Genomic DNA, 27,137 nt, shown 5'->3' with positions numbered 1-27,137 from the left:
TCCTGCAGTGTTGTAACGGTTAAAACGTGCTGTTGATGTTTCGTGCGTTTTCCTGCTGAGAGGAGAGTTGGGGGCAGAGCTCGCCGTGAGTGCGGCGCTGACACGATGTCCGGTCATAACGGCCGATTAGTTTGATTATGGGATGTAACGTGAGAAGTGTGCGGTTTGCAGACACGTGATGTTTCTCTCTGCGGGTTGTGCAAGTGTGATTTACGGCTGTTGGTGTGTTCGACACGACACGTCGACCGTTCGATCAAACTAAAAGCAGCAGCTGCTGTCCGAGCGCTCCACTGCTCCGCCTCTGCTCTCTGAATATGAAAACACGTGAAACGTGTGAAAACACGCTGTGTGACGCTGCTGCGGATAAGAGCTGTTCATTTGTGTATTCTTTAAACGTTCCCCGTTTCCATCACAGATTGATTTATGGATTTATTGATTTTGCTAACAAAGGGAAGTCGAGGCCGCAGCACGGACTGATTTTATTTCACGGTTAAAAAAAAAACACAAAAAATATCATGATTGATGTCTTTATTTGTTTGATATCTTTATTTATAAGACTCAAAAAAAAAGCAGTTAAAACGTGAATAACCACAAAAAAGAGAAAAACAGAATAAATTCCAGCTGCAAACTGCCTCCGTTTATACGTGTTAAAAGGAAGAAGTTCAAACGTGTTTAATTCTACTTCTTTATTCAATAATTCAATTATCAAGATAATCATGTCATATATGTACCAGCATTGACCTACACACACACACACACACACACACACACTCAGTCAGAATATTCACACTTCTGATTATATTTACTGCTTTTTACACACTTGTATACAAAGACTTATTTATCTTATACAAAAATGGTTAATTTTGATGTAACCAACATGAAAAAAGTTATTACGGTGAAAAAATCATCATGTTATCGGTGAAAAACTAAAACGTAAAGTCAAAGCAGATTATTGTGAACATGAGTCTAATGAAAGCTCGAAGTCTCTTTAAAAGAGTTTAAAAGTTTTTTCCTTTTGGAGCTTTAATTCTGGTCAGTAAATAAACACAGTTGTATTTATTTTTTCATTTATTTATTTTGTGGTCATTCACTGGGGCGGGACACATTGAATTTAGAGTAAATGACATCAAGGCGTCAAATTAAAAGAATTAACAAAAGAAAAAACTCAAATGTCAGATTGAAAAGGTTTCGGGCTGACGTAAATCCACATTTAAAGAAATGTAAATGCACCCGAGTCAGCGGAGGAGCTGGTTCTCCGTCGCTCTTAGCCTGACGACCATAAGCCTCCTGAAATATTAAAGTAACACACTATGAAGACACAATATTACAAACCACACAGAGATAAACAGGCATTTATACATATATACAATATATATATACAACACGATAAAACACCTTTGCTTTTTACGTTTCGTTTTCAGCACGCAAACAAAACAGCATCCAAAAAACAATAATTAACACAGACAGACACGTAAGCAACGACAAAAGTCTGAACAAATGAAAAACCAGAGCCGTTTCTTATTTGTTTGCCTCCATTTTTTTGTTCATTTTTAAACCTGCAGACTGAACGAGAGATTTGATTTCACACACATTTGAATGTTTTTCTGATGTTTCAGAGACGTTTGCGATGCAGAAATGAGCCGTGAACAGACCTCAAACAGAGCGATAAAACAATAAAAGAGCTCAACACGCCGACCCCCGACACCCCCACAGACCCCCAAACCAGCTGCTCACCAGCCGACAGGAAACCACAGAAACGAGCTCACAGCTGAGAAAATCCAAACCTGAAGAGTTACTCGGCCTGTTATCAGCCGGAAATAACTAAGAAACTTTTCCGTCTGCAGATCTGAATCAACTTTATTTTTTTACTTCCTTTATTTTCATTTCTAAACTCAACAACGAAACATTCAATATTCTGGTCAGAAATCAACAAAACAGGGAACATTTGAACTTTATCGATCTTCTTAAATGTGTCATAGATGAATTCTCAAGTCCAAAGATCAGAAATCAATCATTTTACATTGTGGCTCTTAAATTTAAGGAACTGCTTTTTCTTCATTACATCTTTTTCGTCTTTTATTAACTCATCCGCACTGAAAACACATTCTCTCCTAAAAATACTTCAAACGACAATCGAGCGTTCTTCACATGAGAAACGTTTTTAGGATCTGACAACACCAACAGATAGTCACCAATGGTTGTGATTATGCTTACTTTGTTATTATTTAAAGAATAAGGAGCTTTATTTATTTAATATTTCGCTTTTTATTCTGGAAAATCATTATTTCACATTCATTCACAGCACATGTTTACTGTATTTATGCAAATGGGTTAGAAAGAGGAACTTTAATATCACATAAGTCGAGTTCGTCCTCGGTGAGTCGAGTCTCCGGGGCCTCGCTGAGAAATTCACTGTGAGGTAAAATCAGCCTCCAGGTGTCAAAGGTCACGCTGTTTAAATCGGGGAAGGAGAGCAGCTGCTGCCGTTCATTTTAGCTGTCAGGGATCAGCTGACTGACCCTACATGTGCTGGAGACCCGACACTCTCAATTCAGCCCCCTGAACCTGACAGACAAAGTTCAGGGAGGACAAAACCCTAATTATCTGCATGATTCGAGTGTATGCTGTGGACCTGACAGGCTCTGTTCAGGGAGGAGAAAACACACTCCGGCTCACAAAGAGCGTGAACTGGAGAACCTGACAGGTAAAGTTCAGGGAAATAAAACCCCACAAGTCAACTCTGTCATTTCAACCTGACAGACAAACTCATGGTTGATAAAACCCATAAACTAAAAAGTCCAAATCCTGACTTGTGTGACTCTGAGAACCTGACGAGTGTATTTTAGGGAACATTTAACCTCTTGATGGCCTCACACTGTTGAACCTGACAGGTGGAGCTCAGGGCAGGTTCAACCCTCTTGACTTAAGGACTGTGCTGAAGCTACAGGCAAAATTCAGGGCAGGTTAAACGGCAGTTACTGAGTCTCTGAATTGTGGTTTTCAGGGCATGTTTAACCATGTGACCATGTTGAACCTGACAGACAGTGCTGAGGGCAGCTAAATCCTTGTGAATCTATTGACCCTTACAGAAAGTGTTGACGAAGGTTTAACACGGTCATTTTGTGAACCTGACAGACAGTGTTGAGGGCATGTTAAACTGTGATTCTATTCACCCTAACAGACATGGCTGTGGTTAAACCCTGTGTTGTGTCTGACAGGTGGTGTTGAAGTCAGAGGCTAAAGTCCACAGTCTGACCCTAAGGGACGTCCAGCTGAGTGAAGCTGGACAAGTTAAACTCGCCGCCAAGGACTTCCAGACTGACGCCAACCTCATCGTCAGAGGTAAGACCAGCTGACGGCGCCGCAGTGATGTCACTGGGCGGGGCCACAGGTGAATAAAACAGAAATTAAACATCGTTCTCGTGTTTCTGCGCGCATTCAGAGCCGCCGGTGGAGTTCACGAAGCCTCTGGAGGACCAGACGGTAGAGGAGGAGGCGACCGCCACGCTCGAGTGCGAGGTGTCCAGAGAAAACGCAGAGGTGCGGTGGTTTAGGGACGGACAGGACATCAGAAAGACCAAGAAGTATGAGATGATCGTCGACGGCCGCAAGAGAGCGCTGATCATCCACGACTGCACGATGGACGACTCGAGGACGTACACGTGTGACGCCAAAGACTTCAAAACCTCCTGCTTCCTCAGCGTGGAACGTGAGTGCTTCCGAGAACCACTTTATACTGGTTATACAGGACTTTAAAAAACCCTTAAGCTGAGTTAAGGGACTCATTCAGCATCAAAGGGACCCTTTAAAATGTTAAGGGTACAACAGAAATGCTTAAGGACTCTATAAAAATACATATAATCCTCATCAGAGATAAAAAAAAAATTAAAAAAAAGAGGAATCCGTTGTCACAGGCAACGATCCCATAAAAAAGAAAACTGCTTATAATTTAAGGAACTTTTCATAAGACAAAAAAAAAAGACAAAAAAAACCTTAAAGAATCACTTCTTTGAGTTTCGTAACTCCCTTTGTGAGAGTTAAGGGACCTTGATCAAAGCATATGACCTTCTTCAAGAGTTAAGGAACCCTTTATAAGATCTTTCCTTAAAATTGAGAAACCCCTTAGCAGAGATAAGGATTAAAAATCCCTCAGTGGAGATAGAACCACCATATTTACAAACAGCTCAGAGATAAGAATAAAGAATCACTTGTCCGAGCTAAGGGACTTTTTGTAATTAGAGTTAAGGCATCCTTCAAAAAATCCCTCATAAGAGGAACCCCTAAAAGTGTTAAGGGACCTTTAACAAAGTTAAAGGAGTTTGAGTAAAAGAAGCGCTAGTTATAAAATCTCAAGTTCAAGGTAAAGGAACCCCCTTAAAAAGTCCAACTTCTCATTAGCTCTAAGGAACATTTAAGGGATCTTGATAATAAATGGTACTAAGGTGTTTCTGGTGTCCTCAGCTCCACATGTCGAGTTCTCGAAGCCGCTCCATGATGTCGAGGTCCGAGAGAAGGAATCTGCCAGGTTTGAGTGCGAAGTTTCCAGAGAGGACGTCAAAGTGAGCTCGCCCGCCTTCCCTTCGTCCACAATATCACCTATCTGAAGACATTAAAATGATTTTTCACTGATTATAATCACTTTTTATAATCACTCCTCCTCTCGTCTCACAGGTCCGCTGGTTCAAAGATGGAAGTGAAATCAGAAAGGGGAAGAAATACGAAATTATCGCTCAAGGTCGCCAACACATCCTCATCATCCACAAGTCAGTGTTTGACGATGAGGCTGAATACGAATGTGACGCAAAGACCTCCAAGTCCTCCGGCATGCTCACTGTCGTCGGTAAGAAGCAATAAAACCCACAAAAACATGAACTGATCCGGGTCAGAGCAGGTTTCTCTACCCCAGTTAGCTTCATTTTACTGTCGATTATTTCAGTCTGGATCGTCTAGTTCAGCTGATTCACATTAACTGAGTGTTGAGCAGGATTTTCACAAAAGAAGATTTTCCCTCGAGGTCTGATGAAAATATTGACGAAATAACTGTTGTAATAATTGTTCTTATGATTAAAGATCCCTCAAAAAAACGTTTTAAAGAATTGAGGGAAAGGAGGTACACAACTTAGGGCAGTTAAGGGATACCTAGGTAAAACTTTGAGAACTCCTCAAGAGAGTTAAAGAATCCCTTGTTAGAGTTAAAAATCTACCCCCCACCACCAACTAAAGCCCCTTAATTAGACTTAAGTAACTCCTAAAAAGAGATAGGAAACTTCAGGAATCCCTCAAACATGGATGAATCACTCTGTAAGAGTTAATGGATGCTGAATAAAGCAAGAGCTTCTGTAAGTGTTAAGAGACCCCGTTTAAGACCTAACCTCAAAGTTAAGGAACCCCCTAAGAAAAGCTAAGGGACCTTTTCTAATTGATAAAAAAAATTTTAAGGGCTAAAGAACCCCTTAAAATGTAAAGAAAGCCCTTGCTAGAGTTAAGGATCCCTCAAATAAAAAAAGTTGAGTTAAGGGACCTTCTGTAGGAGTTACGGGACTTATGTCAGTTAAGGGATCCCTAACGAAAAAGAAACTCTTTTGTGAGACTTTAGGAACACCTCGAGAAAGTCAAAGAAGCCCTTATCAGAGTTGAAGGTCTATCTGTGCATCCCAAGAAAGCCCTTAATTAGAGTTAAGTAACCCCTCTTTAAGAAGATTATAGACTTTAGGAATCCCTCAAAAGTTAAGGAGTTACTCTGTAAGAGTTAAGGGACCTGACAAAAGCAAGAGGACTTTGTATTAGAGTTAAGAGTCCCTTAATAAGACCAGAGATGACCAGTCAGAGTTAAATGATGCCTAACAGAAGCTCACAGACGACAGGACTCTGTGCTCGCTCACTGATTTAACCCTTTCATGTCGTTCAGTGGAGATCTGACGTGGTTTCTGTTTGATGGCTTGTTGCAGAGGAGGAGGCCAGGTTCACCAAGAACCTGTCCAATGTGGAGGGGACGGAGACGGACAGCGTGAAGCTGATCTGCGAGGTGTCCAAACCCAGCGCCGACGTCACCTGGTACAAAGGAGACGAGGAGCTGCCGGAGGGCGGACGCTACGACCAGATCGTGGACGGCAAGAGGAGGATCCTCCTCATCCAGGACCTGAAGATGGCTGACGCTGGAGAGTACAACTGCAGGCTGAGTCCCAGCATCAGGACCTCCGGAAACCTCAAGATCAACGGTAACCTTAGGACAAAACACGCACCTTATATTTTAAAATTACAAAAAAAATCCAAAAAACAGATTAAAACAGAACAAAAAAAATCCAAAAAGTTCAACCAAAAATAAGGTTGTTGAGAGAGCTGACGACGCTGCATTTCATTAACACAAATTAATTTATGAATATTTAAAAAAATTAAACAAAGTAAAAATAATAATATTAATTCTTATAGCACTTATCAAAACCAACAACGTGACTTACACTTAAGATCATGTTCTTTTTTTCTCGTCCTGTGACGACTGCGTGACGTTGTCGTGTTTCAGAGCTGGCGGCCGAGTTCATCGCCCGTCCTCAGAACCAGGAAGTGGTGGAGGGCGAGAAGGCGGAGTTCACCTGTTCCGTCTCCAAGGAAACCTACGAGGTGAAGTGGCTGAAGGACGACAGGGAGCTGGAGGCCGGAGACAAATACCAGATGGTCAGCGACGGCAAGAGACGCACGCTGGTCATCAAGAACAGCGAGCCCAAAGACGAGGGCGGATACGTGGTGATGATCGGGACGACCAGAGCCAGCGCCGACCTCACCGTGCTCGGTAAGCCCCGCCCACATCAAAAACAACAAAGCAAACACGTTACTTTACCCTCGGCCTGCGATGAGCGCTTTATCTGTCTGCAGTTTTTGCATCTCACGGATGTTATTTATTGTTCATAGTTTGGTTTATTTAGTGCAGCTGCTGCAACATCGTCCCTCAGGACAAATCACATTTCTCTGAAAAATGTCTCTTATATTGAGGTGTCTGGTGGCTCAGTGGACAGAGCGGGCGTCCCATGTGCAGAGGCTGCTGTCCTATCAATTAAAGGCAAAAACGCCTAAAAAATATCTTTAAAAAAAAAAAGTCTCTTAGAAACTTTGTCTTTTAGAGAAAAACAGCATCTGAGAAGAGCAACAACACTTAGATATCAGTTTTATTTACTGAAACTTGAATATCTGTTTTTATCTTTTTTTCTTTAAAGGAAGTGACTGATTTAAATACTTTTATTTTTGAGAAAACTGAACAAAACCTTTAAAAAAGTCACTCAATTTGTCAATAAATAAATAAATGTTTAAAAACGCTCTGTTAGGAATATATAAATATTATTATAAATACTACAGTAAAAAGCCAAAAGTATAACAATTAAATTATCTCTTAAAAAATAAATAAACAAATAAATAACCTTTGATTATATTATTTTATATTATTATTTTTTAAATATATTTTATAATTCAAGTTTAATTTGATTTCAACTTAAAACATTTAATGACATTTAAACACAATCGTATTCATTATTTAACTGGTTCACATTGGATCTTTAGGTTTAACTTTCACTTTCATTGCTTTCTTATTTATATCTTTTTCTTTAATATGTTTTTCTTTAATCTTGTCATTTATTTATGAATTAATTTTGGATCTTATCTTTTAATTCAAGTTCAGTTTCAGATAATTTTCAACGCACAGTTTGGCCACTTAGCAGCACACAACAAAATATAATTTCATTATTTAATTTTATTTTTTATTAATATTTCATTTAACAGTTCACTTCCTGTCACGCTTTTCTTTTTCTGCTTTCTTTTTGACTCATTTTTATTTAAATGTTTTAAAAATGACCAAAGAAATAAAATGATTGAGTTGTTTTTGTGGCTTTAAGTTGAATTTTTCAGAAATAAAAGTTCAGTTTGATCACACGTCTGATGTTTTGTGCTGCAGAGAAACTGAAGATCATCACGCCGCTGAAGGACACGGAGGCCAAAGAGGGACAGGAAGTGGTCCTGAACTGCGAGGTGAACACGGAGGGAGCCAAGGCCAAGTGGCTGAGGAAGGACGAGACCATATTCGAGAGCAGCAAGTACGTGATGGTCCAGAGAGACAACGTCTTCTCTCTGAGGATCAAAGACGCCCAGAAGGGAGACGAGTCCAACTACAGCATCAACGTGACCAATCAGAGAGGAGAGCACGCCAAGAGCTCCTGCGACCTCACCGTCAAAGGTCAGTCACGATGTTTCAGTGTCTTCTGTTTGACGGTTTCTCTGAAGTCGGTCTCTGCCGGATGCTGATGTCGTGTCTCTTTGTGTTCAGAGGAGAGTCTGAGGATCGTGGTACCTCTGGAGGACATGGACACGCAGGAGAAGAAGACCATCAGCTTCTCCTGTAAGGTCAACAGGCCCAACGCCACCATCAGCTGGATGAAGGCGGGCCAGGAGGTGTCCTTCAGCAAGCGCGTGGTCTACAGAGTGGACAAGGACAAGCACACGCTGACCATCAAGGACTGCACGCTGGCCGACGAGGGCGAGTACACCGCCGTGGCCGGAGACAGCAAGTCCACGGCCGAGTTGATCATCAGCGAGGCGCCCACCGACTTCAGCATGCACCTGAAGGACCAGACCATCACCGAGTTCGAGGACGCCGAGTTCACCTGCAAGCTGACCAAAGAGAAAGCCGACGCCAAGTGGTACAGAAACGGACGAGAGATCAGAGAGGGACCGAGGTACGCCGCCGAAAAACCCCCGAAACAGCCGACGTCACAGCGGAGCTCCGCTCGTGTTTTTAGCATTTCATATCATCACAGCTCGTCAGTCTGTGTTTTAACGAGTACATTAAAAATATGAGAACACCTTCCAACGATAAAAACAGCGCTTTGCAAATACAGAAAAAAAGTCACCGTTTAACCCTTTAAAAACGCACTCGACTTCTTTTAAAAACAACGAGCAGCAAAAAAAAAAAACTAAAATTGGTAAATAGTGAAAAAAAATGACCTAAAAACACTTTATAGACAAAGAAAAAATGACCTGGAAAACCTTTTTAAAAATGTTAATAATTCTGTCACCTAATTTTTAACATTTAATTTTGATAATTATTGATATAGTTTTTCCTGTCTATCGTTTTAAAGTCATTTTCTAAATGTACTAAAAATTCTAAATCTTTCTATTTCCTTGTGGAACATTTTGTACCAAGTTGCTCCTTTTTTCCATAATAATTAAGAGTTCAAAGGGTTAAATGAATGAAAAACATTTAAGAAAGATATTTGTGAATCTACTTTTAAATTTGTGAATTTAATGCTTGCATTTTTGCATTTTACACACACAGATGCAGCTAGAATCTTTTTTTTGTTTTTGGCCGATCTGTTTTCTGTTTGCAAAATATTTTTGTGGGTTAAAAAATCTGTTTTTGTTTGAGCGGAAGACGTTTTATGGATTTATAGATCACGAACACAGTTTGTCGATCTGTTCACGTAAATAATTTATCGCAGATTCACGTCAGCTGACGACCGACCGAACGGACTGTTTGTTTTTCCAGATACGCGTTTGAGAAAGACGGAAAGATGTGCACGCTGAGGATCAAAGAGTGCAGACCCGACGATGAGTGCGAGTACGCCTGCGGCGTGGACGACAAGCGATCCAGAGCCCGGCTCTTTGTTGAAGGTGAGGCTGCTCAGATTCTCTCTCTACGGTAAACCAGAGAAACCTGAGTCTGGAACAAAGAGACAGAGATTGATCAATTGATTGATTGATGGATTGATTGATGGATTGATTGACTGATTGATTGATGGATGGATGGATGGATTGATGGATTGATAGTTCCTGCTCTTCACGAGTCTCTGTGTGTCCTGCAGAGACGCCGGTGGAGATCGTCCGGCCGCCGCAGGACGTGTTTGAACCTCCGGGCTCGGACGTGGTGTTCGAGGTGGAGCTGAACAAAGACAGACAGGAAGTGAGGTGGCTGAGGAACAACATGACGGTGGTTCAGGGAGACAAATACCAGATGATGAGCGAGGGAAAGATCCACAGACTGCAGGTGTGTGAGATCAGACCGCGAGATCAGGGCGAGTACAGAGTCATCGTCAAGGACAAAGATGCCAAGGCCAAGCTGGAGCTGGCAGGTAGGAGCTCAGACACGAACCCCACGGAAACATTTTTGGTAATTTTTTAAAGAACAAAATTTGGCTTTTTTTTCTTTGTTTTTTGTGACTTAAAAAAATAATAATTGGCCAAAATTTTTCACCCAAAAACTTAAAAAAAATACCCAATTTTTTTAAAGACAAAATGGCAAAAAAAAATCTTTAAAAATCACCAAACAAATTTAAAGAGAAAAAAAGACCACATCTTTTTTTAAAATGGTCCAAAAACTTTAAGGAAAAAATGGCCAGTTTTTTTTTTTTAAAGTCACCAAAATCTTTAAAGAAAAAAAAAAGGCAAAATCCTCTCTTTAAAAATAAAACCAAAACTCGTAATTATATATATAAAAAAAAATAAAAATCAAGGTCAGCCCAAGGCTGATAAACTTGATGACGTGTTTCTTCCAGTGTTGTTGTCTCTGACGGCGTCTCCTTCCTGCTCTTCCTCCTCTTCCTCCTCTTCCTCCTCTTCCTCCTCTTCCTCCTCTTCCTCCTCCTGCAGCGGTGCCTCAGATAAAGACCACAGACCAGACGTACGTCACGGATGCCAGGAAGCCCATCGTCATGGCCGTCCCCTACAGCGCCTACCCGCAGGCCGAGGCCGACTGGCTGTACAACAACCTGAGTCTGCCCAAAGACAACATCCACACGTCCGCAGACCGCACCGAGTACCGCCTCAAGGACCCCATGAAGGCCGACGAGGGCCGCTACAAGGTCATCATCAAGAACAAACACGGGCAGGGAGAGGCCTTCATCAACCTGGAGGTCATCGGTGAGTTCAGCCGACTCGAACACCAAGCAGCTAAAACTGAGCTCACGTGCACTTTATACTACTTCGTACTCGTGCACAAGCTTTCATACCTCGTCACCCACTTTTCCGAATATAAATGTAACGCTGTCCTTGTTTTGTGTTTGTGTTTTCTAGACGTCCCTGGACCCGTGAAGAACCTGCAGGTGATCGACACCGCCGATGGCGAGGTCAGCCTGGCGTGGGAGGAGCCTGAGAGCGATGGCGGCAGCAAGGTCATCGCGTATGTTGTGGAGAGACGCGACGTGAAGCGTAAGACCTGGACGCTGGCCACCGACCACGCCGACAGTCCAGAGTACACTGTGACCGGACTCCAGAAGGACTCCATGTACCTGTTCAGAGTCTGCGCCAGAAACCGGGTCGGCAGCGGCCCCAACGTAGAGACCGACAAACCCGTACAGGCCAAGAACAAGTTTGGTAAGAAGAGCTTTACTTTTATTGATAATTTAACGATAAATGAATGGGTTAACATGAGCGCGTTTCAGACTTTGTTTCAAGTCTGTCCTCCCAGTTAGTCGCTAAATCCGTCTGTCTGAGTGACAGAAGAGGAAAACACGGAAGTGTAGAGGGCAAAGGTCGTCCACACATTCATCTTCTTTTACTTTTTATTCATTTCTTGACCATTTTCAGTCATTTCTTCTTTAGCTGCATATCGCCTTCTTCCCATGATTTTAATAGAAATCAAGCCAATCTGCAGGTTTCAAAGGGTTAATTATTCTATTTGTGTGGGAAAAGATAAAAACATTGATCCCTGAGGTACGCCAAAATTGATAAGACACTAAAGTAAGTACTGCGACAGTGACACCAGACTCTCAGTTTAATGAACTCTTTTGTGTTTGTGATTATTTTCAGACGTTCCCGAAGCTCCTCTGAACGTGATCGTCGGAAACGTCAGCAAGTTCGGCTGCACCGTCTCCTGGGAGCCTCCCGTGTCAGACGGAGGCTCTCCCATCACCTCCTACGTCGTCGAGCTGCGCGACAGGACGTCCGTGAAGTGGACGCCCGTCCAGGTGACCAAAGCCGACGAGCTCAGCGCCATCATCAACGACGTCATCGAGAACAAAGAGTACATCTTCAGAGTCAAAGCTCAGAACAAAGCCGGCGACGGCAAACCCAGCGCCGCCTCGCCGCCCGTCAAGATCATGGACCCCATCGGTAAGTCCGGACCCATCGCAGGTCCTGTGCTAGTTTCTAAAGACAGAGTTGAACTCATCAGTGCATTTGTTTTGTGAGCTGAAATTCCAACATAAGTTTAGTTGCTGCTTTCTTGCCAACTTGTTTTTAATTTTAACAATTTCAGCAATTAAATTAACACTTAAAATGAAATAAATAAATAACCTCCAGGAAAATGTTTTCATGGATCTTTTTTATCTTATACTTTTATTAAAGTTTAATTAATTAACCTTAAAACAAAACATCTAATGGCATTTAAACATAAATTAAATACATTTTCATTATATGAGAATTTTGTTTAATTTTATTGATTTATTTGATATTCTAGCTTCAGTTGAGTTTCCATTTCTCTGCTTCCTCATTGATAATTTAATTCATGACGTTTTTTAAATTATTTCCCGTCAGTGGTAACTTTGGATTTTAAATGAATTCATCCATAAGAGTCTTCCTTTCCCTCCAAATCAGCTCATATACAATTATAGAAATGATTCATTGTGTTGCTTTAATATTTTCGTTACGTCACTCATTTATCAGAAACGGAAAAATCTCGTTCCTCTCCGCACTCTCTGTTTCACGAGCTTCAGCTTCACTTTATTACCTCAGACTGAAACATGACAAAATTCATCTGAAACACGGTTAAAGATGGAGTCAAAGTGAAGGACAAAACCTGGACTGTCCTCAGTAATGTTTGTGTGTTTTGCGTCTGTCCCCTGCAGAACGTCCCAGTCCCCCCCTGAACCTGAACTGGGAGGACCAGAACAAGAACTCGGTGCAGCTGACCTGGGAGACTCCTCTGAAGAACGGAGGCAGCATGATCACCGGATACATCGTCGAACGCAACGAGGACGGCGCCGACAAGTGGCTGCGCTGCAACGCCCGCCTCTGCCCCGACCTCTTCTACAAGGTACGACCGCCAGTGAACACCGACTCTGTACAAAGACTTTGTACGTTCAGGACTTTGTGACTGATCGTTTCACAGAACAACACGGTTCCTGCCGATCTCTGAAGAGTCTGAGAGTGCTCTCACACCTACGTCGTTTGGTCCGAACCAAAACGACAGGTATGGAACCTCCTCTGGACCTTGGTCCGGACCAAACAGCCGAACCTTGGTCCGACCAGAGGAGGTGGTCCCGGTCCAGATCAAACTGAACCACAGTCTGGTTCATGTACAGTGTGAAAACATTATTTTGAAAGGTTCAGACCTTCGTACCAATGACAGGAAGTTACGGCGGGCTAACCAACGTTACCAAAACAAAATGAGCCGCGGACACACGTGAAGAGAGGAGGTGACCTGATTCCACCTGCTCCTCATCTACTTCAGATTTGTTCGACCGTACTGCAAAGATAGCCTACTTTTTTCAGCAGTCTTTAGAATAAGACCTTTTTCCCAAAGCAGGCGTCAGCAGTTCGTGACGGCAGCCTCGCCGAGCTGCACCGTGTTTTATGGCGTTCACACATGCAGCGTTGTTGTAACGTCGTTGCGTCATCGCTGCTGCGTCTATGAGTTCTGTATTTTTATATTTATTAGCCAAATTTCTCTAATCTATGAAGTCATGCAGCTCCCGCACAGCCGACAACACAGTCTTGTAAATGTTTCAAAATAAAACACCTTGTGTCATCATCTGATGGGATTCTGTCCACAGACACGCTGTCAGAGGACTTTTATTTTGAAAGGGAAGCAGGGAAGTTGCAGTACAGCCGTCATTTTTGGGTATTAGAAAAGTGGTCTTTCAAAGTGGCGTTAAAATCGTCTTAAACACAATCTAAAAAAGTCTTCAAATCGCTGTAAACTGCAGGAACCCTGAACAAGACGCAAACTTTCAGAGGTGTAAGTTTGTCTTTCGGGCTGCATCAAACTGTCTCGCGTCTGCTTCACAGTAAAAGTCTCCAGTGTCCGACTTTAACTTTGTAATTTCAGGTTTGTGGCCTGAAATATGGAACCAAGTACAACTACAGAGTGTTCGCTGAAAACGCCGCCGGAGTCTCCGACCCGTCGAACATCATCGGACCTCTGCTGGCCGACGACACACACGGTGAGGCGCACGGACGTCTTCGCCGTTTCTATTATTAGTCACTTCCTGTTTAATTTGGATGAGTCGTGTGACACATCAGAAGAACGACATTAAACATTAACTGTTCAATCGGTTTACAATAAAAACATGCAGCAAGAGCGGCGTTCAGTTCCCATCATGCCTCTGTCTCTCCTCCGCAGTCGGTCCGACCTTTGACCTGAGCGCCTTCAAAGACGGCCTGGAGGTCATCGTCCCCCAGCCGCTCACCATCAGAGTCCCCATCACCGGATACCCGACTCCCGTCGCCAAGTGGACCTTCGGAGAGAAGGAGCTGTCCACTGCCGACGAGCGCGTCACCATGACGACCAAAGCCGCGTTCACAGAACTGATCGTCACGCCGAGCGTCCGGCCGGACAAAGGCACCTACACGCTGCAGCTGGAGAACGACGTCACGTCCGTCACCGGAGACATCGAGGTCAACGTCATCGGTAACTGAGCTGTTTTCTGTTTTTTCTTTTTTCAGGCAATCGCAGAGTTCAGTGTGTGTGTGTGTGTGTGTGTGTGTGTGTGTGTGTGTGTGTGTGTGTGTGTGTGTGTGTGTGTGTGTGTGTGTGAGTGTGTGTGTGTGTGTGTGTGTGTGTGTGTGTGTGTGTGTGTGTGTGTGTGTGTGTGTGTGTGTGTGTGTGTGTGTGGTTTCAGTGTGTGTGTGTGTGTGTGTGTGTGTGTGTGGTTTCAGTGTGTGTGTGTGTGTGTGTGGTTTGTGTGTGTGTGTGTGTGTGTGTGTGTGTGTGTGTGTGTGTGTGTGTGTGTGTGTGTGTGGTTTCAGTGTGTGTGTGTGTGTGTGTGGTTTCAGTGTGTGTGTGTGTGTGTGGTTTGTGTGTGTGTGTGTGTGTGTGTGTGTGGTTTCAGTGTGTGTGTGTGTGGTTTGTGTGTGTGTGTGTGTGTGTGTGTGTGTGGTTTCAGTGTGTGTGTGTGGTTTGTGTCACCATGTTTCTGTGTGTGTCCTCCAGCGGCGCCCAGCGCTCCCAAGGACTTCAAGGTCCTGGAGGTGACGCGGCAGCACGTCCACCTGAGCTGGGAGCCTCCGGAGCACGACGGAGGAAGTCCTCTGACCGGCTACCAGGTGGAGAAACGGGACATGACCCGCAAGACCTGGGTCAAGGTACGACCTCCACGTCACGTTTTTACATTTACACCTTTGTCACACGTGTCAATGAGGATGAGGTGAGACAAACACACTCTTATATTATTTTAAATAAAGTATTTTTAAAAAAAACCCAAAAAAACAAAAATCATCATCAGACCGAAGAGAAGAACTGAAAGGCCAGAAAACCTTTATTATCATTATTTAGATTTTATTTTATGATATTTTCATGTTATAACACAGTGTCAGGTCTCCAGTGGTCATGAAAAACCTGGAAAAGTCATGGAATTTGAAAATAGCAGTTTCCAGGTCTGTAAAAGTTCTGGAAAAGTCATAAAAAAAAATTGTTTCACAAACCTGTATAATAACACATGCTGTGTTTTTGGACGACCAGAAGTCTGAAATTCATCAAAAAATCTTAAATCACTAAAAAAAAAAAAAAACATTTAAAAAAAAAAAATCCCTGTTTATTTATTTATTTTTTAATTTTTAAAAAAAAATTGCCACATATTTTTAATGAAAAAAAGAAAAGGTCCGTTTTGATTTTCTACATACATTCAAGGAACAAAAATCCAAAAAATAGTGACAACAGTAAATATCAGACGTCTCAGACGCGGGAGACACGTGTCCCTCTGTGAGACAAAGACGCTCCAACAAACAGGGAAAAGACGACAAACCACGAGGCCTCCAGCATCAACTGTCCGTCAGGAAGGAAAACCAGCAACTCCGGTCCATCACACTGAGGTTTGTGGACGCGGCGGTCAAAGACGCGATCATGCGGAACGCTTGGAGTCAGGGACAGGTCTTCCTCCGGGACAAACGGACCTTGTCTGACCAGGATTATTCACAGGAGGAGCGAGCAGAAGTCCACGAAGTCAGGGACAGCTGGAGGGTGAGGAGAGAAGACCGTCTCCACACCGGCGAGCGCGCTGCGGAGGAGACGAAGCGTGAGGAGGAGGAGGAGGGACGCGGTTATCATCAGCGGACTTTAAGGTTTCCTGCAAGAGGGCGATTAACTCTTAACGCCAACAAGACTGAAGACGTGTCCGGAGTGACTCACGCACGCGCGCGCACACACACACACACACACACACACACACACACAGTGGTGAGTCACTTGTGTTAAATTAAAGCTGCTGTCATAAATCATTTCAAAGCTCGTGTTTTAATGTTCTGACGGATGCTGTTTTCTGAGGCTCCATATGAAAGAGACAAAAGACATAAAGACACATAAAGACACACTCAGAGCGTTTCACACACGAGTGTCACATCGAGCACATTTGCAGAACATTTTAGAAGTTCCTGTGGACCCCGTGCTGTCCCTGAGGACACATGCAGTCATGATCGGAGAGACATATTTCGGATTCTCTTACTTACTGCAAAGAAAAAAGATAATAGTGCAGTGAAGTTTATAAAACCACCAACCAAAACTCACCGAGACTCAAGCAGGTCCACATGAGGGGGACGTATACATATACTGGGGACATATGACTGCAAGTCTGCAGATAAGGGTGGACACCGTGGCTCGGAGGTCGTGTTATAACGTGTCTTCCTGGTTGTTGGAACAGAAAAGGTCTCGATATGATTGGACATAAAAAACACGTAGAAAAAAAAATTGTGAATTCTCTTTTCTTTTTTATAATAATTATTTTTATTTAATCATTTATTTTTACTGTTGATATTTTGTATGCTTGTTATTATTTATTTATTTATTTTTACTTTCAACTTTTATTTTTAATAACAATAACAATTCTTTCTATTATTATTATAATTTCATAGAAAGTCCTATGTCAGGGAATGTTCCTTAATGTGAAAATTGAAAATAAAAAGTTCTAAAAATAAAAAATAAATAAAAATTGCCATAAAAAAATAATGGCCAAAAATTGAAAATAAAGAAAACAAAGTTTTGACAGAAGACAGCTCTGAGGGGGACGTGTGATGATGACTGAACCCTCTGTCCTCTCAGGTGATCACAGGTATCCAGGACACAGAGTTCACCGTCACCGACGTCATCGAAGGGAAGGAGTACCTGTTCAGAGTCACCGCCTGCAACAAGTGCGGCCCCGGAGAGCCGGCGTACATCGACGAGCCCGTCAACGTCTCCTCTCCCGCCAGTGAGTCCCGGCTGACGTTTTTGAAGACGTCTCACATCCAGTGTCTTTCTCACCGTGTGGCTGCAGATCTGGGCGTCGTGTCAGCGGTTTAATTCCTCGTATCCGTGATTTTAAATGCATTTATATGTTTCTCGTCTCCCTCCAGCCATCCCCGACCCCCCGGAGAACCTGAGGTGGAGAGACAAGTCCGCCAGCGGCATCTTCCTGACCTGGGAGCCTCCGAAGTACGACGGCGGCAGCGGCATCCGCGGCTACAACGTGGAGCGCTGCCAGCGAGGGACGGACAAGTGGGAGCCCTGCGGGGACATGCTGCCCGAGCTCAAGTGCCAGGTGACGGGTCTGATCGAGGGCCAGTGGTACGCCTACAGGGTCCGCGCCCTGAACCGCCTCGGAGCCAGCCGGCCCTGCAAGGCCACCGACGAGATCCAGGCCATCGACCCCAAAGGTACCGAAAACCGTGTTGCTGTCAGAGACCTGGAGTTATGTCTTTACTTTGACTTTCATCAGCTAAAAAACACACGAGAGGATCAGTTAGACTCAGTCTGTCAAAACCTGTTCTGAGCTCAGTCCAGATCTTTTCCAAGAGCAGGAGCTCCAGAGAAGCACTAAACTGAGCCTTCAGATTTGTTCTGATTAATGATCCTCTTCAGCTGAAGCTCTCGTTTATGTGCCGTCCTTTTGATTTTACAAACGTGTAAAAAATTCCCTGCAAATCACCAAAAACTACTAAAGAAAAAAAAATGCCAATATGTTTTTCTTTAAAAATTAACAAACGATTTAAAGGATAGAATAGAATATATTCCTTTATTGATCCCCCATTGGGGGAAATTCCAAATGTTACAGCAGCATGAAAAAAGAAAAGTGAAATGTAACAAAGAAAATAACAATAACAAATAACAATAAATAAGTAATAAAATAAGTATGTACAGAAAAGAGTAGTAAAGAAAAGAGAGCATTTTTTATATCTGTAAAAATTACAAAAAAAATTATAGGAAAAAGTTGCCAAATCAAATCTTTAAAAATTACCCAAAAATTTTAAACAAAAACAAATCAAAACATTTTTTTTCTTTAAAAATACCTAAAAACATTTTTTTCAAATTCCCTTTTTTATTTCTTTACAGATCACCAAAACAAAGAAAATATTAGCCAAAAATTTTTACTAGAAAAAAAGCTAAAGTTTTACCCAAAAATGTTCTTTTAAAATCTGCACCCAAAAAAAGGAGATAAGGAGTATTGACGTCGTTTCAGTGATTTTATGGCCATTTTTCTGCCACTGTTGACTTCTGATGTGAACATCTTCCATTAAAGACTCGTCTGTGGAGACGGATTTTTCTGGATAATAATACACATTTATTGAGTTATTATTATGAATACGTTCATTCAGTGTTTCACAGAAATAAAATTCAGAACGCGCTCCATAAAAGAAATCAGCGAGCTTCAGATGAAGATTTTCATCTTTTTGAGTTCACAAACAGAATGTGTCCTTCAGCACAGCAGAGACGTTTCAGTTGTCCCCTCTGAGCGACGCTTTGTCCTCGTCCTGCAGAGCCTCCAGAGATCCAGCTGGACGTCAAGCTGCTCGCCGGTCTGACCGCCAAGGGCGGCAGCAAGATCGAGCTCCCCGCCGAGGTGAAGGGTAAACCTGAGCCCCGGGTGAAGTGGACCAAAGCGGACCTGGTCCTCCAACCGGACGACAGGGTGTCCATCGACACCAAGCCGGGACACTCCACCGTCACCATCGCCAAGACCAGGAGGGACGACAGCTCCACCTACATCATCGAGGCCACCAACAGCAGCGGCCGCGCCACCGCCACCGTCGACGTCAACATCCTCGGTGAGAAAAGAATTATTATTATTATTGTTGTTGTTGTTGTTGTTGTTGTTGTTGTTGTTGTTATTATTTTGAATGTTTTTTAATGCTTTCACCTTGTCAAACCGTTCAGTGCTTTACTGATAAAATGAATTATTGTTATTATTATGATCATTATTGTTAGAATTATTAAGAATAAAGAAGGTTATTTCCTGCTTGGTTAAATCAAACTTTGCTCCCACAGATAAGCCCGGTCCTCCAGCCGCCTTCGACATCTCTGAGATCACCAACGAGTCCTGCTTCCTGGCCTGGAACCCTCCGCGCGACGACGGCGGCTCCAGAGTCACCAACTACATCGTGGAGCGCCGCGCCACCGACAGCGAGATCTGGCACCGCCTGTCCTCCACCATCAAACAGACCACCTACAGAGCCGTGGGCCTGGTCAAGTTCAAGGAGTACATCTTCAGAGTCTTCGCCGAGAACCAGTTTGGTGTCGGCCCGCCGGCAGAGCACCCGTCCATCATCGCCAGATACCCCTTCGGTAAGTCAGCTGACCCTCACGCTTCTTCAGACGCAGCATGAGATTTCTTTCTATGCAGATGATGTTTTATTGTAATGATAATGATAATAATACGTTTTATTCATGGAAGAAACTCAAAGACTCTTCGCGTAGTAAACAGGATCGAAGAATACGGTTAAAACATAATGATACATACCCGCTGAAATTCATAACAGAACTTTATTATACATAACAAACCCAAAGCCGACAGTTTGTGTTTGCCGTAATTTCTCCGTCAGAGCGAACGACCCCAAAATCCTCAGCACCTTTTCATTTAGAGTGAATCCCAAAATAATTCAGCCGAAAGTTTCCCTCCTCTCATAATCAGGTCACAATCATGCTTAACCCTTTGAAACCTGGATCCACGTCACTGTTCTCGTGCTGCATTCAGATGCTTTTCACAAGTATTTAACCCTTCGAGTCCGGAGCAGATGATGGGAAAAGACATCGAGCGGCTTGGCAAGAGATCGCCCACAATTCGCAAGAAATGAGTCATTTGGAAAAAATATTCTTTTAAAGATAGAAAAATACTCTAAAAATAATTAGATATTTAAAAATATTTTACAAAATTAATATAATTTTTGAGCACTTGTCTTCAGGTTATGTCCTTGTTTTGTTTTGTTTTACTTTCCAGCTTTTTTGTTTGTTTGTTTGTTTGTTTTTTGGTGCAAATCTTAAAGTGTTTTTTTGTACTTTTTACTGATATCAGGCTAATTTTGGGTCATTTCTTCTTACGTTGCTCATTGCCTGCCTCGCGTGTATTTTAAAGAAATCAAGCCATTTTGCCCAGGTCTCAAAGGGTTAAAATGCTGGAAGTTGCTTCCTCTTTCCCTTTTTGGCAGAGTTAAAGTTTTATCTCTCCAACTTTTCCAAACATTTCGGATGAATTATAGTTAAAAACAGACTTCTTCTGCCGTCCAGATGTTTCTTCTTTGACGGTTCAGTCAGATCAGGTTCAGATTCAGGTTCAGATCTGTTCTGGATCAGTCCTCCTTCAGGTGAGCTGAGACTGACCCTGTCCCTCCTGTCCTCTCCTCAGACACTCCCGGAGCTCCTTACAAGCTGGAGGCTTCGGACATCGCGAAGGACGGCCTGACGCTGGCGTGGTACGAGCCTGATGAGGACGGAGGCAGCCCCATCACGGGCTACTGGGTGGAGCGGTACGAGCCCGACCACGACCGCTGGATCAGGTGCAACAAGGTGCCCGTCAAAGACACCAACTACAGGTGAGTCCACCTGCTCTAAGGACACGTCCCACAGGAGTCTTACACTGCGAGGGGCCGGTTCCACGGCAACGGTTGTTGCATGAAACGCTTTATTCAACAAAAATACAAACAAAAAATAATCAATAATTATAAATAATCATAATATCAAGACATAAACTCATAAAAATCTTTTTAAAAAATGGACAGAAACAAAATTACATCTTCATATCACATCAGGGGTTTTCTAAATACGTTCTTATAATAATCTAATATGTGTTTTTCGTCATCGATGAGAGAGGAAAGTTAAAATCCATCAGGTGAAGACACACGGAGGGCTGCTGACCTAAAATGTTTCTTTGTCATTACGAATTTAGAATGAAAAAAGCAGCATAATACAAATATTTGTTACTCGTCTCATCATCATAGCCAATCATATCTTTAAGGGATTCGTTCCCATGACAACAGCGACAACAGCGTTTTGGAGCCTGATAACACAAACTTTCGGGTCCAGAGTGTGATCTTTTGAAAATGCCCCCCCTTCTGTCGCCGTGGAAACGGCCGATGATCCTGTGAGGGCGGTGACGTCACATCACGCAGGCGTGTGGTCTTCTTCTTCTATGGTGTCGTTACAAAGTAACGCCGCCAGCTGATGTCCTGACATGCAGACTGCGGCGATTTCGGTTGTTTTTGTGGATCCACGTAGACAAGGATCATGATGTTTAACTCACTGAGTGCCAGCCCTGTTATATACTGGAAAGTGGCTTGTGCCAGCTTTTCTGGCCATTTTGAGTCCTCTTTCAAGACCCACAGAATATTTTGTACAAAGACTCTGAAAACACCGAATAGCTCCAATGAAAGAAGAAACTCTCCTTTTCGTCATGGAAAAAATGTTTGTTTGCACCTTGTTCCTTTCTTGATTTATCTGAAGTTGAATAGAGGCTAGTTTAATCAAAAAAGGCCACTTTTTTTCTAGAAAGGTGAGAAAAATGCATTTTTGTGAAAGGGAGTCTGTCGAGCCAAACAGTGAGTTTTGTACTAAAACTACGAATCCCAGCAGCCCCAAAATTATACACAGGGAGCGTGAGAGCGCCCCCTTGTGCCAGCCGCCGAAAACACAGTTTGACATATATATACGTCAATGGCACCTAATGAGTTAAAAACACAAAGGAAAGATTTTTTTTTTTTTGGCACGTCGTTCTTGTCTAAACGTGACCGAAATCTGCAGTTTTCAGCGTGTTGATGTGTTTTTTCTGTCTGCAGAGTTAAAGGTCTTCCAACAAGGAAGAAGTACAAGTTCAGAGTCCTGGCTGAGAATCTGGCTGGAACTGGAAAACCCAGCAAGGAGACGGACCAGATCCTCGTCAAAGATCCTATCGGTACCAAAACTCTCTCACTTCAAGTGTGTTTGAGCGTCTGAATCCCGTCAGAGCGCTAAAAACGTGTTCCTCCTGCAGATCCTCCGTGGCCGCCCGGGAAACCCACAGTCAAGGACGTGGCCAAGACTTCCTGCTTCCTGATGTGGACCAAACCGGAGCACGACGGCGGGGCCAAAATCGAAGGCTACGTCATCGAGATGCTGAAGAGCGGCACCGTGGACTGGATCCGCGTGGTGGACAACGTCAGCATGCTGGAGCACTTCCTCAAGGGCCTGATGGAGAAGCAGGAGTACTCCTTCAGAGTGCGCGCCGTCAACGTGGCCGGAGAGAGCGAGCCCAGCGAGCCCAGCGACCCCGTCCTCTGCAAGGAGAGACTCAGTAAGACAATTACACAACGCGAGACACACGCCCAAGCCATCGTCCAAAACGTCTGCTAACACAGGGCATGTGCTACAAATGTCCTCAAAGCTTAGAAACAGCCTGAAATCCTAGAAATGTCTTAAAATCCTTGAAGTGTCCTAGAATCCTTGTCCTCCTCTTCTCAGACCCTCCCTCGGCTCCTCGCTGGCTGGAGGTCGTAAACATCTGCAGGAGCAGCGCCGACCTGAAGTGGACGGCGCCGGAGCGTGACGGAGGCTCGCGCATCACCAACTACATCGTGGAAAAACGTGACGCCAGGCGTAAAGGCTGGCAGGCCGTCGACACCACCGTGAAGGAGCTCAAGTACACCGTGTCACCGCTCAACGACGGATCGCTCTACGTGTTCCGCGTCGCCGCTGAGAACGCTGTCGGCGTGGGACCGTTCTGCGAGCTGGAGGACTCTGTGCTCGCCAAAGACACTTTCAGTGAGTCAGAGAGACCTTTGAGTCACAAGTGAAATTAATTGTTTCAATCAAGACGATGAAGATAATGAGATTTGTTTTTCTTTTTGCAGCAACTCCCGGTCCGCCGTATGCCCTCACCGTCAATGCCGTCACCCAGAGATACGTGGACCTGCAGTGGGAGGAGCCTAAAAACGACGGAGGCAGACCCATCCTCAAGTGGGTTTCTCTTTTTTGTTAAATCTGTATCAGCAGGAGGTTGTCTTGGTAGGAAGACTGCAAACTTTAGGATGGCGAAGGAATGGCCTGCCCTACTCTGCCTCTGATTGGTTAACCCTGACGTTCTTAGCCAAACTCTGACCGATCCGACCAACGAGAACAACGAGCCAATCACAGGGAGAGGAAGGTTCACCACACCACCTACTCCAATCTTAGAAATGTCCTCAAAATCCTATGACTGTCCTAAAATCTTGAAATTTCCTAAAGTCTTAGAAAAGTCCTTAAATCTTTGAAATGTCCTAAAATCCCGTACTGAAGGACTTGGAAATGTGCGTGGGTCTCAGCACCTTATCGTTTCAGCACTGCGAGTTTATTAAATCACATTTACGCTTTACAGGTACGTCATTGAGAAGAAGGAGAAGCTGGGGACACGCTGGGTGAAATGCGGAAAGACTTCAGGTCCAGATTGTAAATACAGAGTGACGGACGTCATCGAGGGGACCGAGGTTCAGTTCCAGGTCTGCGCCGAGAACGAGGCCGGCGTCGGTCACCCGAGCGAGCCCACGGAGATCCTCACCATCGAGGACCCCACAGGTCCGTCCTGTCATCACAACAGCCACTTAAAAATATCATAGAAGAAGAGTCTAAACTGTCCTGTCTCCTCCAGGTGTCCCCTCGCCGCCCATCGAGCTGCACGTCACCGGAGCCAGCCGGGACTTCCTGTCCATCGCCTGGAAGCCCCCGCAAAGAGACGGCGGCTGCCCCATCACCGGGTACCACATCGAGATGTGCGAGGCCGGCACCGAGAAGTGGATGAGGGTGAACTCGCGTCCGGTGAAGGAGCTCAAGTACCGCGTGGAGGAGGGCGTGGTCCCCGAGAAGGAGTACATCCTGAGAGTGAGGGCCATCAACTCTGTGGGCATCAGTGAGCCGTCCGACATCTCCGAGAACGTCTTCGCTCAAGAGTCCGACTGTAAGAGCGCCCGCCGCGGTTTGACTTTACCGAGTGGCGTCCGGTGAACCGTCAGACTAACAGCCGTGTGTTCGCAGGTAACCCGACGCTGGAGTTCCAGACCCTGGACCTGGTCGTCGTGGAGACGGAGAAGCTGCACATCCCCGTTCCCTTCAGAGCCGTCCCGTCGCCCAGGGTCACCTGGCACAAAGACGGCAAGGAGCTGAAGGCCGACGAGCGCCTCGGCTTCAGGTCAGTGACGCGGCACCGCTGGTCCTGGATCAGAAACGCGTTCTTCTATAATCTAAAGAGGAAACACAAATTGAGGATGATGACTTTTTAATTTGCACACTGAAGGTTAATGTAAACCAGCTTAGTTTGATGTTAGTTTTTTATGATCCACAAACACATTTTAATGTCATAAACACACTTTGATAGAACAGAGTTTGAGATTTTCATCGTCAGTTTATCTAAAGTTTAAGCTTCAGAAAAAGAAGAAAAGGTTGGAAAAGATAAAACCGATAAATAATTGTCATTAAAAGGAGATGACGGTTCCTTCAGCTCCCCTTTGCCCCCCCGCTGGTAGATTCAATCTGATTTCGCTTTTCCAAGAAAATCAGATTCAGTTTTTTATTTACAGTTGAAAGTTTATAAAAGAACAAAATAAATAAAAGTTCTTCGTCGGATCATCAGGTTGGTGGATCGAGGTCAGAAACCGTTGTGGTCTTTTTTGGCTCGTTTGTTCACAGTATTTCTGCCAGTTTTCTGTTGATGGGCAGATTGATTGATGGACTGACTGATTGATTGATTGATTGATTGATTGATTGATTGATGGACTGACTGATTGATCTCCGCTGCTGTGTTTCTGTCAGTGTGAGCAGCAGTGGCTGATGGGATTGTTTGTGTCCAACAGGAAGGACTACACTTCCTGTCACCTGGAGATCGACAGCAGCCTGCACGCAGACGCCGGACAGTACAAAATCACCCTTGAGAACAAACTGGGCGCCGCCAGCGCCACCATCAACGTCAAAGTCATCGGTATGCCGTCAGCGGCACGCGTTCGCACATCAGAACAGGTTTTTACTTGAACACGCAGTCTTCAGAGCCCTGGACCAACTGATCTCTGTGTCCTCAGGTCTTCCTGGTCCCTGTAAGGAGATCGTGGCGTCTGAGATCACAAAGAGCTCCTGCAAAGTGTCCTGGGATCTCCCAGACTACGACGGCGGCAGCCCCATCATTCACTACGTCCTGCAGGTCTGAGACAGCGCCTTATCCTCTGAGCCGCCATGACAGCTTGAAACCAGACGGCAGGCCCTGAAAATGTCACACTGATGTTTGTTTGTTTGTTTGTTTGTTTGTTTGTTTGTTTGTTTGTTTGTTTGTTTGTGCAGCGCCGTGAGGCCGGCAGGAGGACGTACGTCAACATGATGTCCGGAGAGAACAAGGTGAGCTGGAACGTCAAAGACCTGATCCCCAACGGAGAGTACTACTTCAGAGTCCAGGCCGTCAACAAGATTGGCGGAGGAGAGTTCATCGAGCTGCGTAACCCCGTCATCGCCGAGGACCAGAAACGTAAGACTCGCTCATTTCCTGTCTTACAGGAAGTGTGAAGGGTAGTTTATTTCAAATAAACTCTGACAGTTTTTGAGAAATGTAACATTAATCCGTCTCTGGTCCCAGACGTCCCCGACCCGCCGGTAGACGTGGAGACGCACAACCCAACATCCAGCACCGTCACGCTGACCTGGAAGCCCCCGATGTACGACGGCGGCTCCAAGATCATGGGCTACGTCCTGGAGAAGCAGATGAAGGGCGGCGACAAGTGGGAGCGCTGCAACGACTTCCTGGTGCCCGTCCTGTCCTACACTGTCCGAGGACTCACCGAGGGCAAGAACTACACCTTCAGAGTCAAAGCCGAGAACGCCGCCGGGCTCAGCGAGCCGTCACGCAACACGCCATTCGTCAAGATCTCTGACGCCGTCAGTAAGGATGACATCATGTCCTCACAACGGTTTCTATGTTCCTACGCGAGGACGTTTAAGATGCTTCACAGACATTTCACCAAACTTTAAAATTTGACATGCTGGGAAAACAGCTATTTACTGAAGAGGATGATAATAATAATAATAATAATGATAATGATAATGACGATAATGATAATAATAATTATGATAATGATGATAATGATAATGATAATGATAATAATGATAATGATGATGATGATAATGATAATGATAATGATAATAATGATAATGATGATAATGATAATGATAATGATAATAATAATAATAATGATAATGATGATAATGATAATAATAATAATAATGATGATAATGATAATAATAATGATAATGATGATAATGATAATAATAATAATGATAATGATGATAATGATAATAATAATGATGATAATGATAATAATGATGATGATAATAATAATAATGATAATGATGATAATGATGATAATGATAATAATGATGATGATAATAATAATAATGATAATGATAAAAATAATGATGATAATGATGATGATAATGATAATAATAATAATGATAATGATGATAATGATAATAATAATGATAATGATGATAATGATAAAAATAATGATGATAATGATAATAATAATAATGATGATAATAATAATAATAATGATAATGATGATAATAATAATAATAATAATAATGATAATGATGATAATGATAATAATAATAATGATAATGATGATAATGATAATAATAATGATGATAATGATAATAATAATGATGATAATGATGATAATGAGAATAATCATAATGATAATGATGATAATAATAATGATAA

At 43.5% G+C, this 27,137-nt stretch overlaps 1 protein-coding gene across 1 annotated transcript in view; it reads left to right on the top strand.

The window, feature by feature from the left end:
- The window catches only part of LOC121949594 (titin-like), a 165,023-nt gene that overhangs the window by 125,733 nt on the left and 12,153 nt on the right, over nt 1-27,137 (top strand). The window contains exons 121-153 of the mRNA XM_088083820.1: nt 3,219-3,342; nt 3,443-3,709; nt 4,462-4,559; nt 4,672-4,840; nt 5,949-6,218; nt 6,521-6,787; nt 7,940-8,218; nt 8,309-8,717; nt 9,527-9,651; nt 9,843-10,109; nt 10,627-10,896; nt 11,050-11,349; nt 11,785-12,087; nt 12,822-13,009; nt 14,024-14,138; nt 14,318-14,605; nt 15,128-15,279; nt 17,228-17,375; nt 17,521-17,820; nt 18,922-19,209; nt 19,430-19,726; nt 20,784-20,970; nt 22,210-22,325; nt 22,404-22,703; nt 22,871-23,170; nt 23,260-23,365; nt 23,763-23,959; nt 24,033-24,338; nt 24,416-24,569; nt 25,231-25,355; nt 25,453-25,571; nt 25,709-25,889; nt 25,998-26,300. Coding sequence (XP_087939946.1) covers nt 3,219-3,342; nt 3,443-3,709; nt 4,462-4,559; nt 4,672-4,840; nt 5,949-6,218; nt 6,521-6,787; nt 7,940-8,218; nt 8,309-8,717; nt 9,527-9,651; nt 9,843-10,109; nt 10,627-10,896; nt 11,050-11,349; nt 11,785-12,087; nt 12,822-13,009; nt 14,024-14,138; nt 14,318-14,605; nt 15,128-15,279; nt 17,228-17,375; nt 17,521-17,820; nt 18,922-19,209; nt 19,430-19,726; nt 20,784-20,970; nt 22,210-22,325; nt 22,404-22,703; nt 22,871-23,170; nt 23,260-23,365; nt 23,763-23,959; nt 24,033-24,338; nt 24,416-24,569; nt 25,231-25,355; nt 25,453-25,571; nt 25,709-25,889; nt 25,998-26,300 — 7,318 coding nt within the window. The remainder of the gene's footprint in view (nt 1-3,218; nt 3,343-3,442; nt 3,710-4,461; nt 4,560-4,671; nt 4,841-5,948; nt 6,219-6,520; nt 6,788-7,939; nt 8,219-8,308; nt 8,718-9,526; nt 9,652-9,842; nt 10,110-10,626; nt 10,897-11,049; nt 11,350-11,784; nt 12,088-12,821; nt 13,010-14,023; nt 14,139-14,317; nt 14,606-15,127; nt 15,280-17,227; nt 17,376-17,520; nt 17,821-18,921; nt 19,210-19,429; nt 19,727-20,783; nt 20,971-22,209; nt 22,326-22,403; nt 22,704-22,870; nt 23,171-23,259; nt 23,366-23,762; nt 23,960-24,032; nt 24,339-24,415; nt 24,570-25,230; nt 25,356-25,452; nt 25,572-25,708; nt 25,890-25,997; nt 26,301-27,137) is intronic.

The sequence above is a fragment of the Plectropomus leopardus genome, chromosome 10 (genome assembly GCF_026936395.1).
Source record: "Plectropomus leopardus strain MGB_pleo_1.0 chromosome 10, ASM2693639v1, whole genome shotgun sequence".
Classification (NCBI taxonomy): domain Eukaryota; kingdom Metazoa; phylum Chordata; class Actinopteri; order Perciformes; family Serranidae; genus Plectropomus; species Plectropomus leopardus.
The sequence above is the reverse complement of the archived record's forward strand: the minus strand, read 5'-3'. Positions and strand labels throughout refer to the sequence as shown.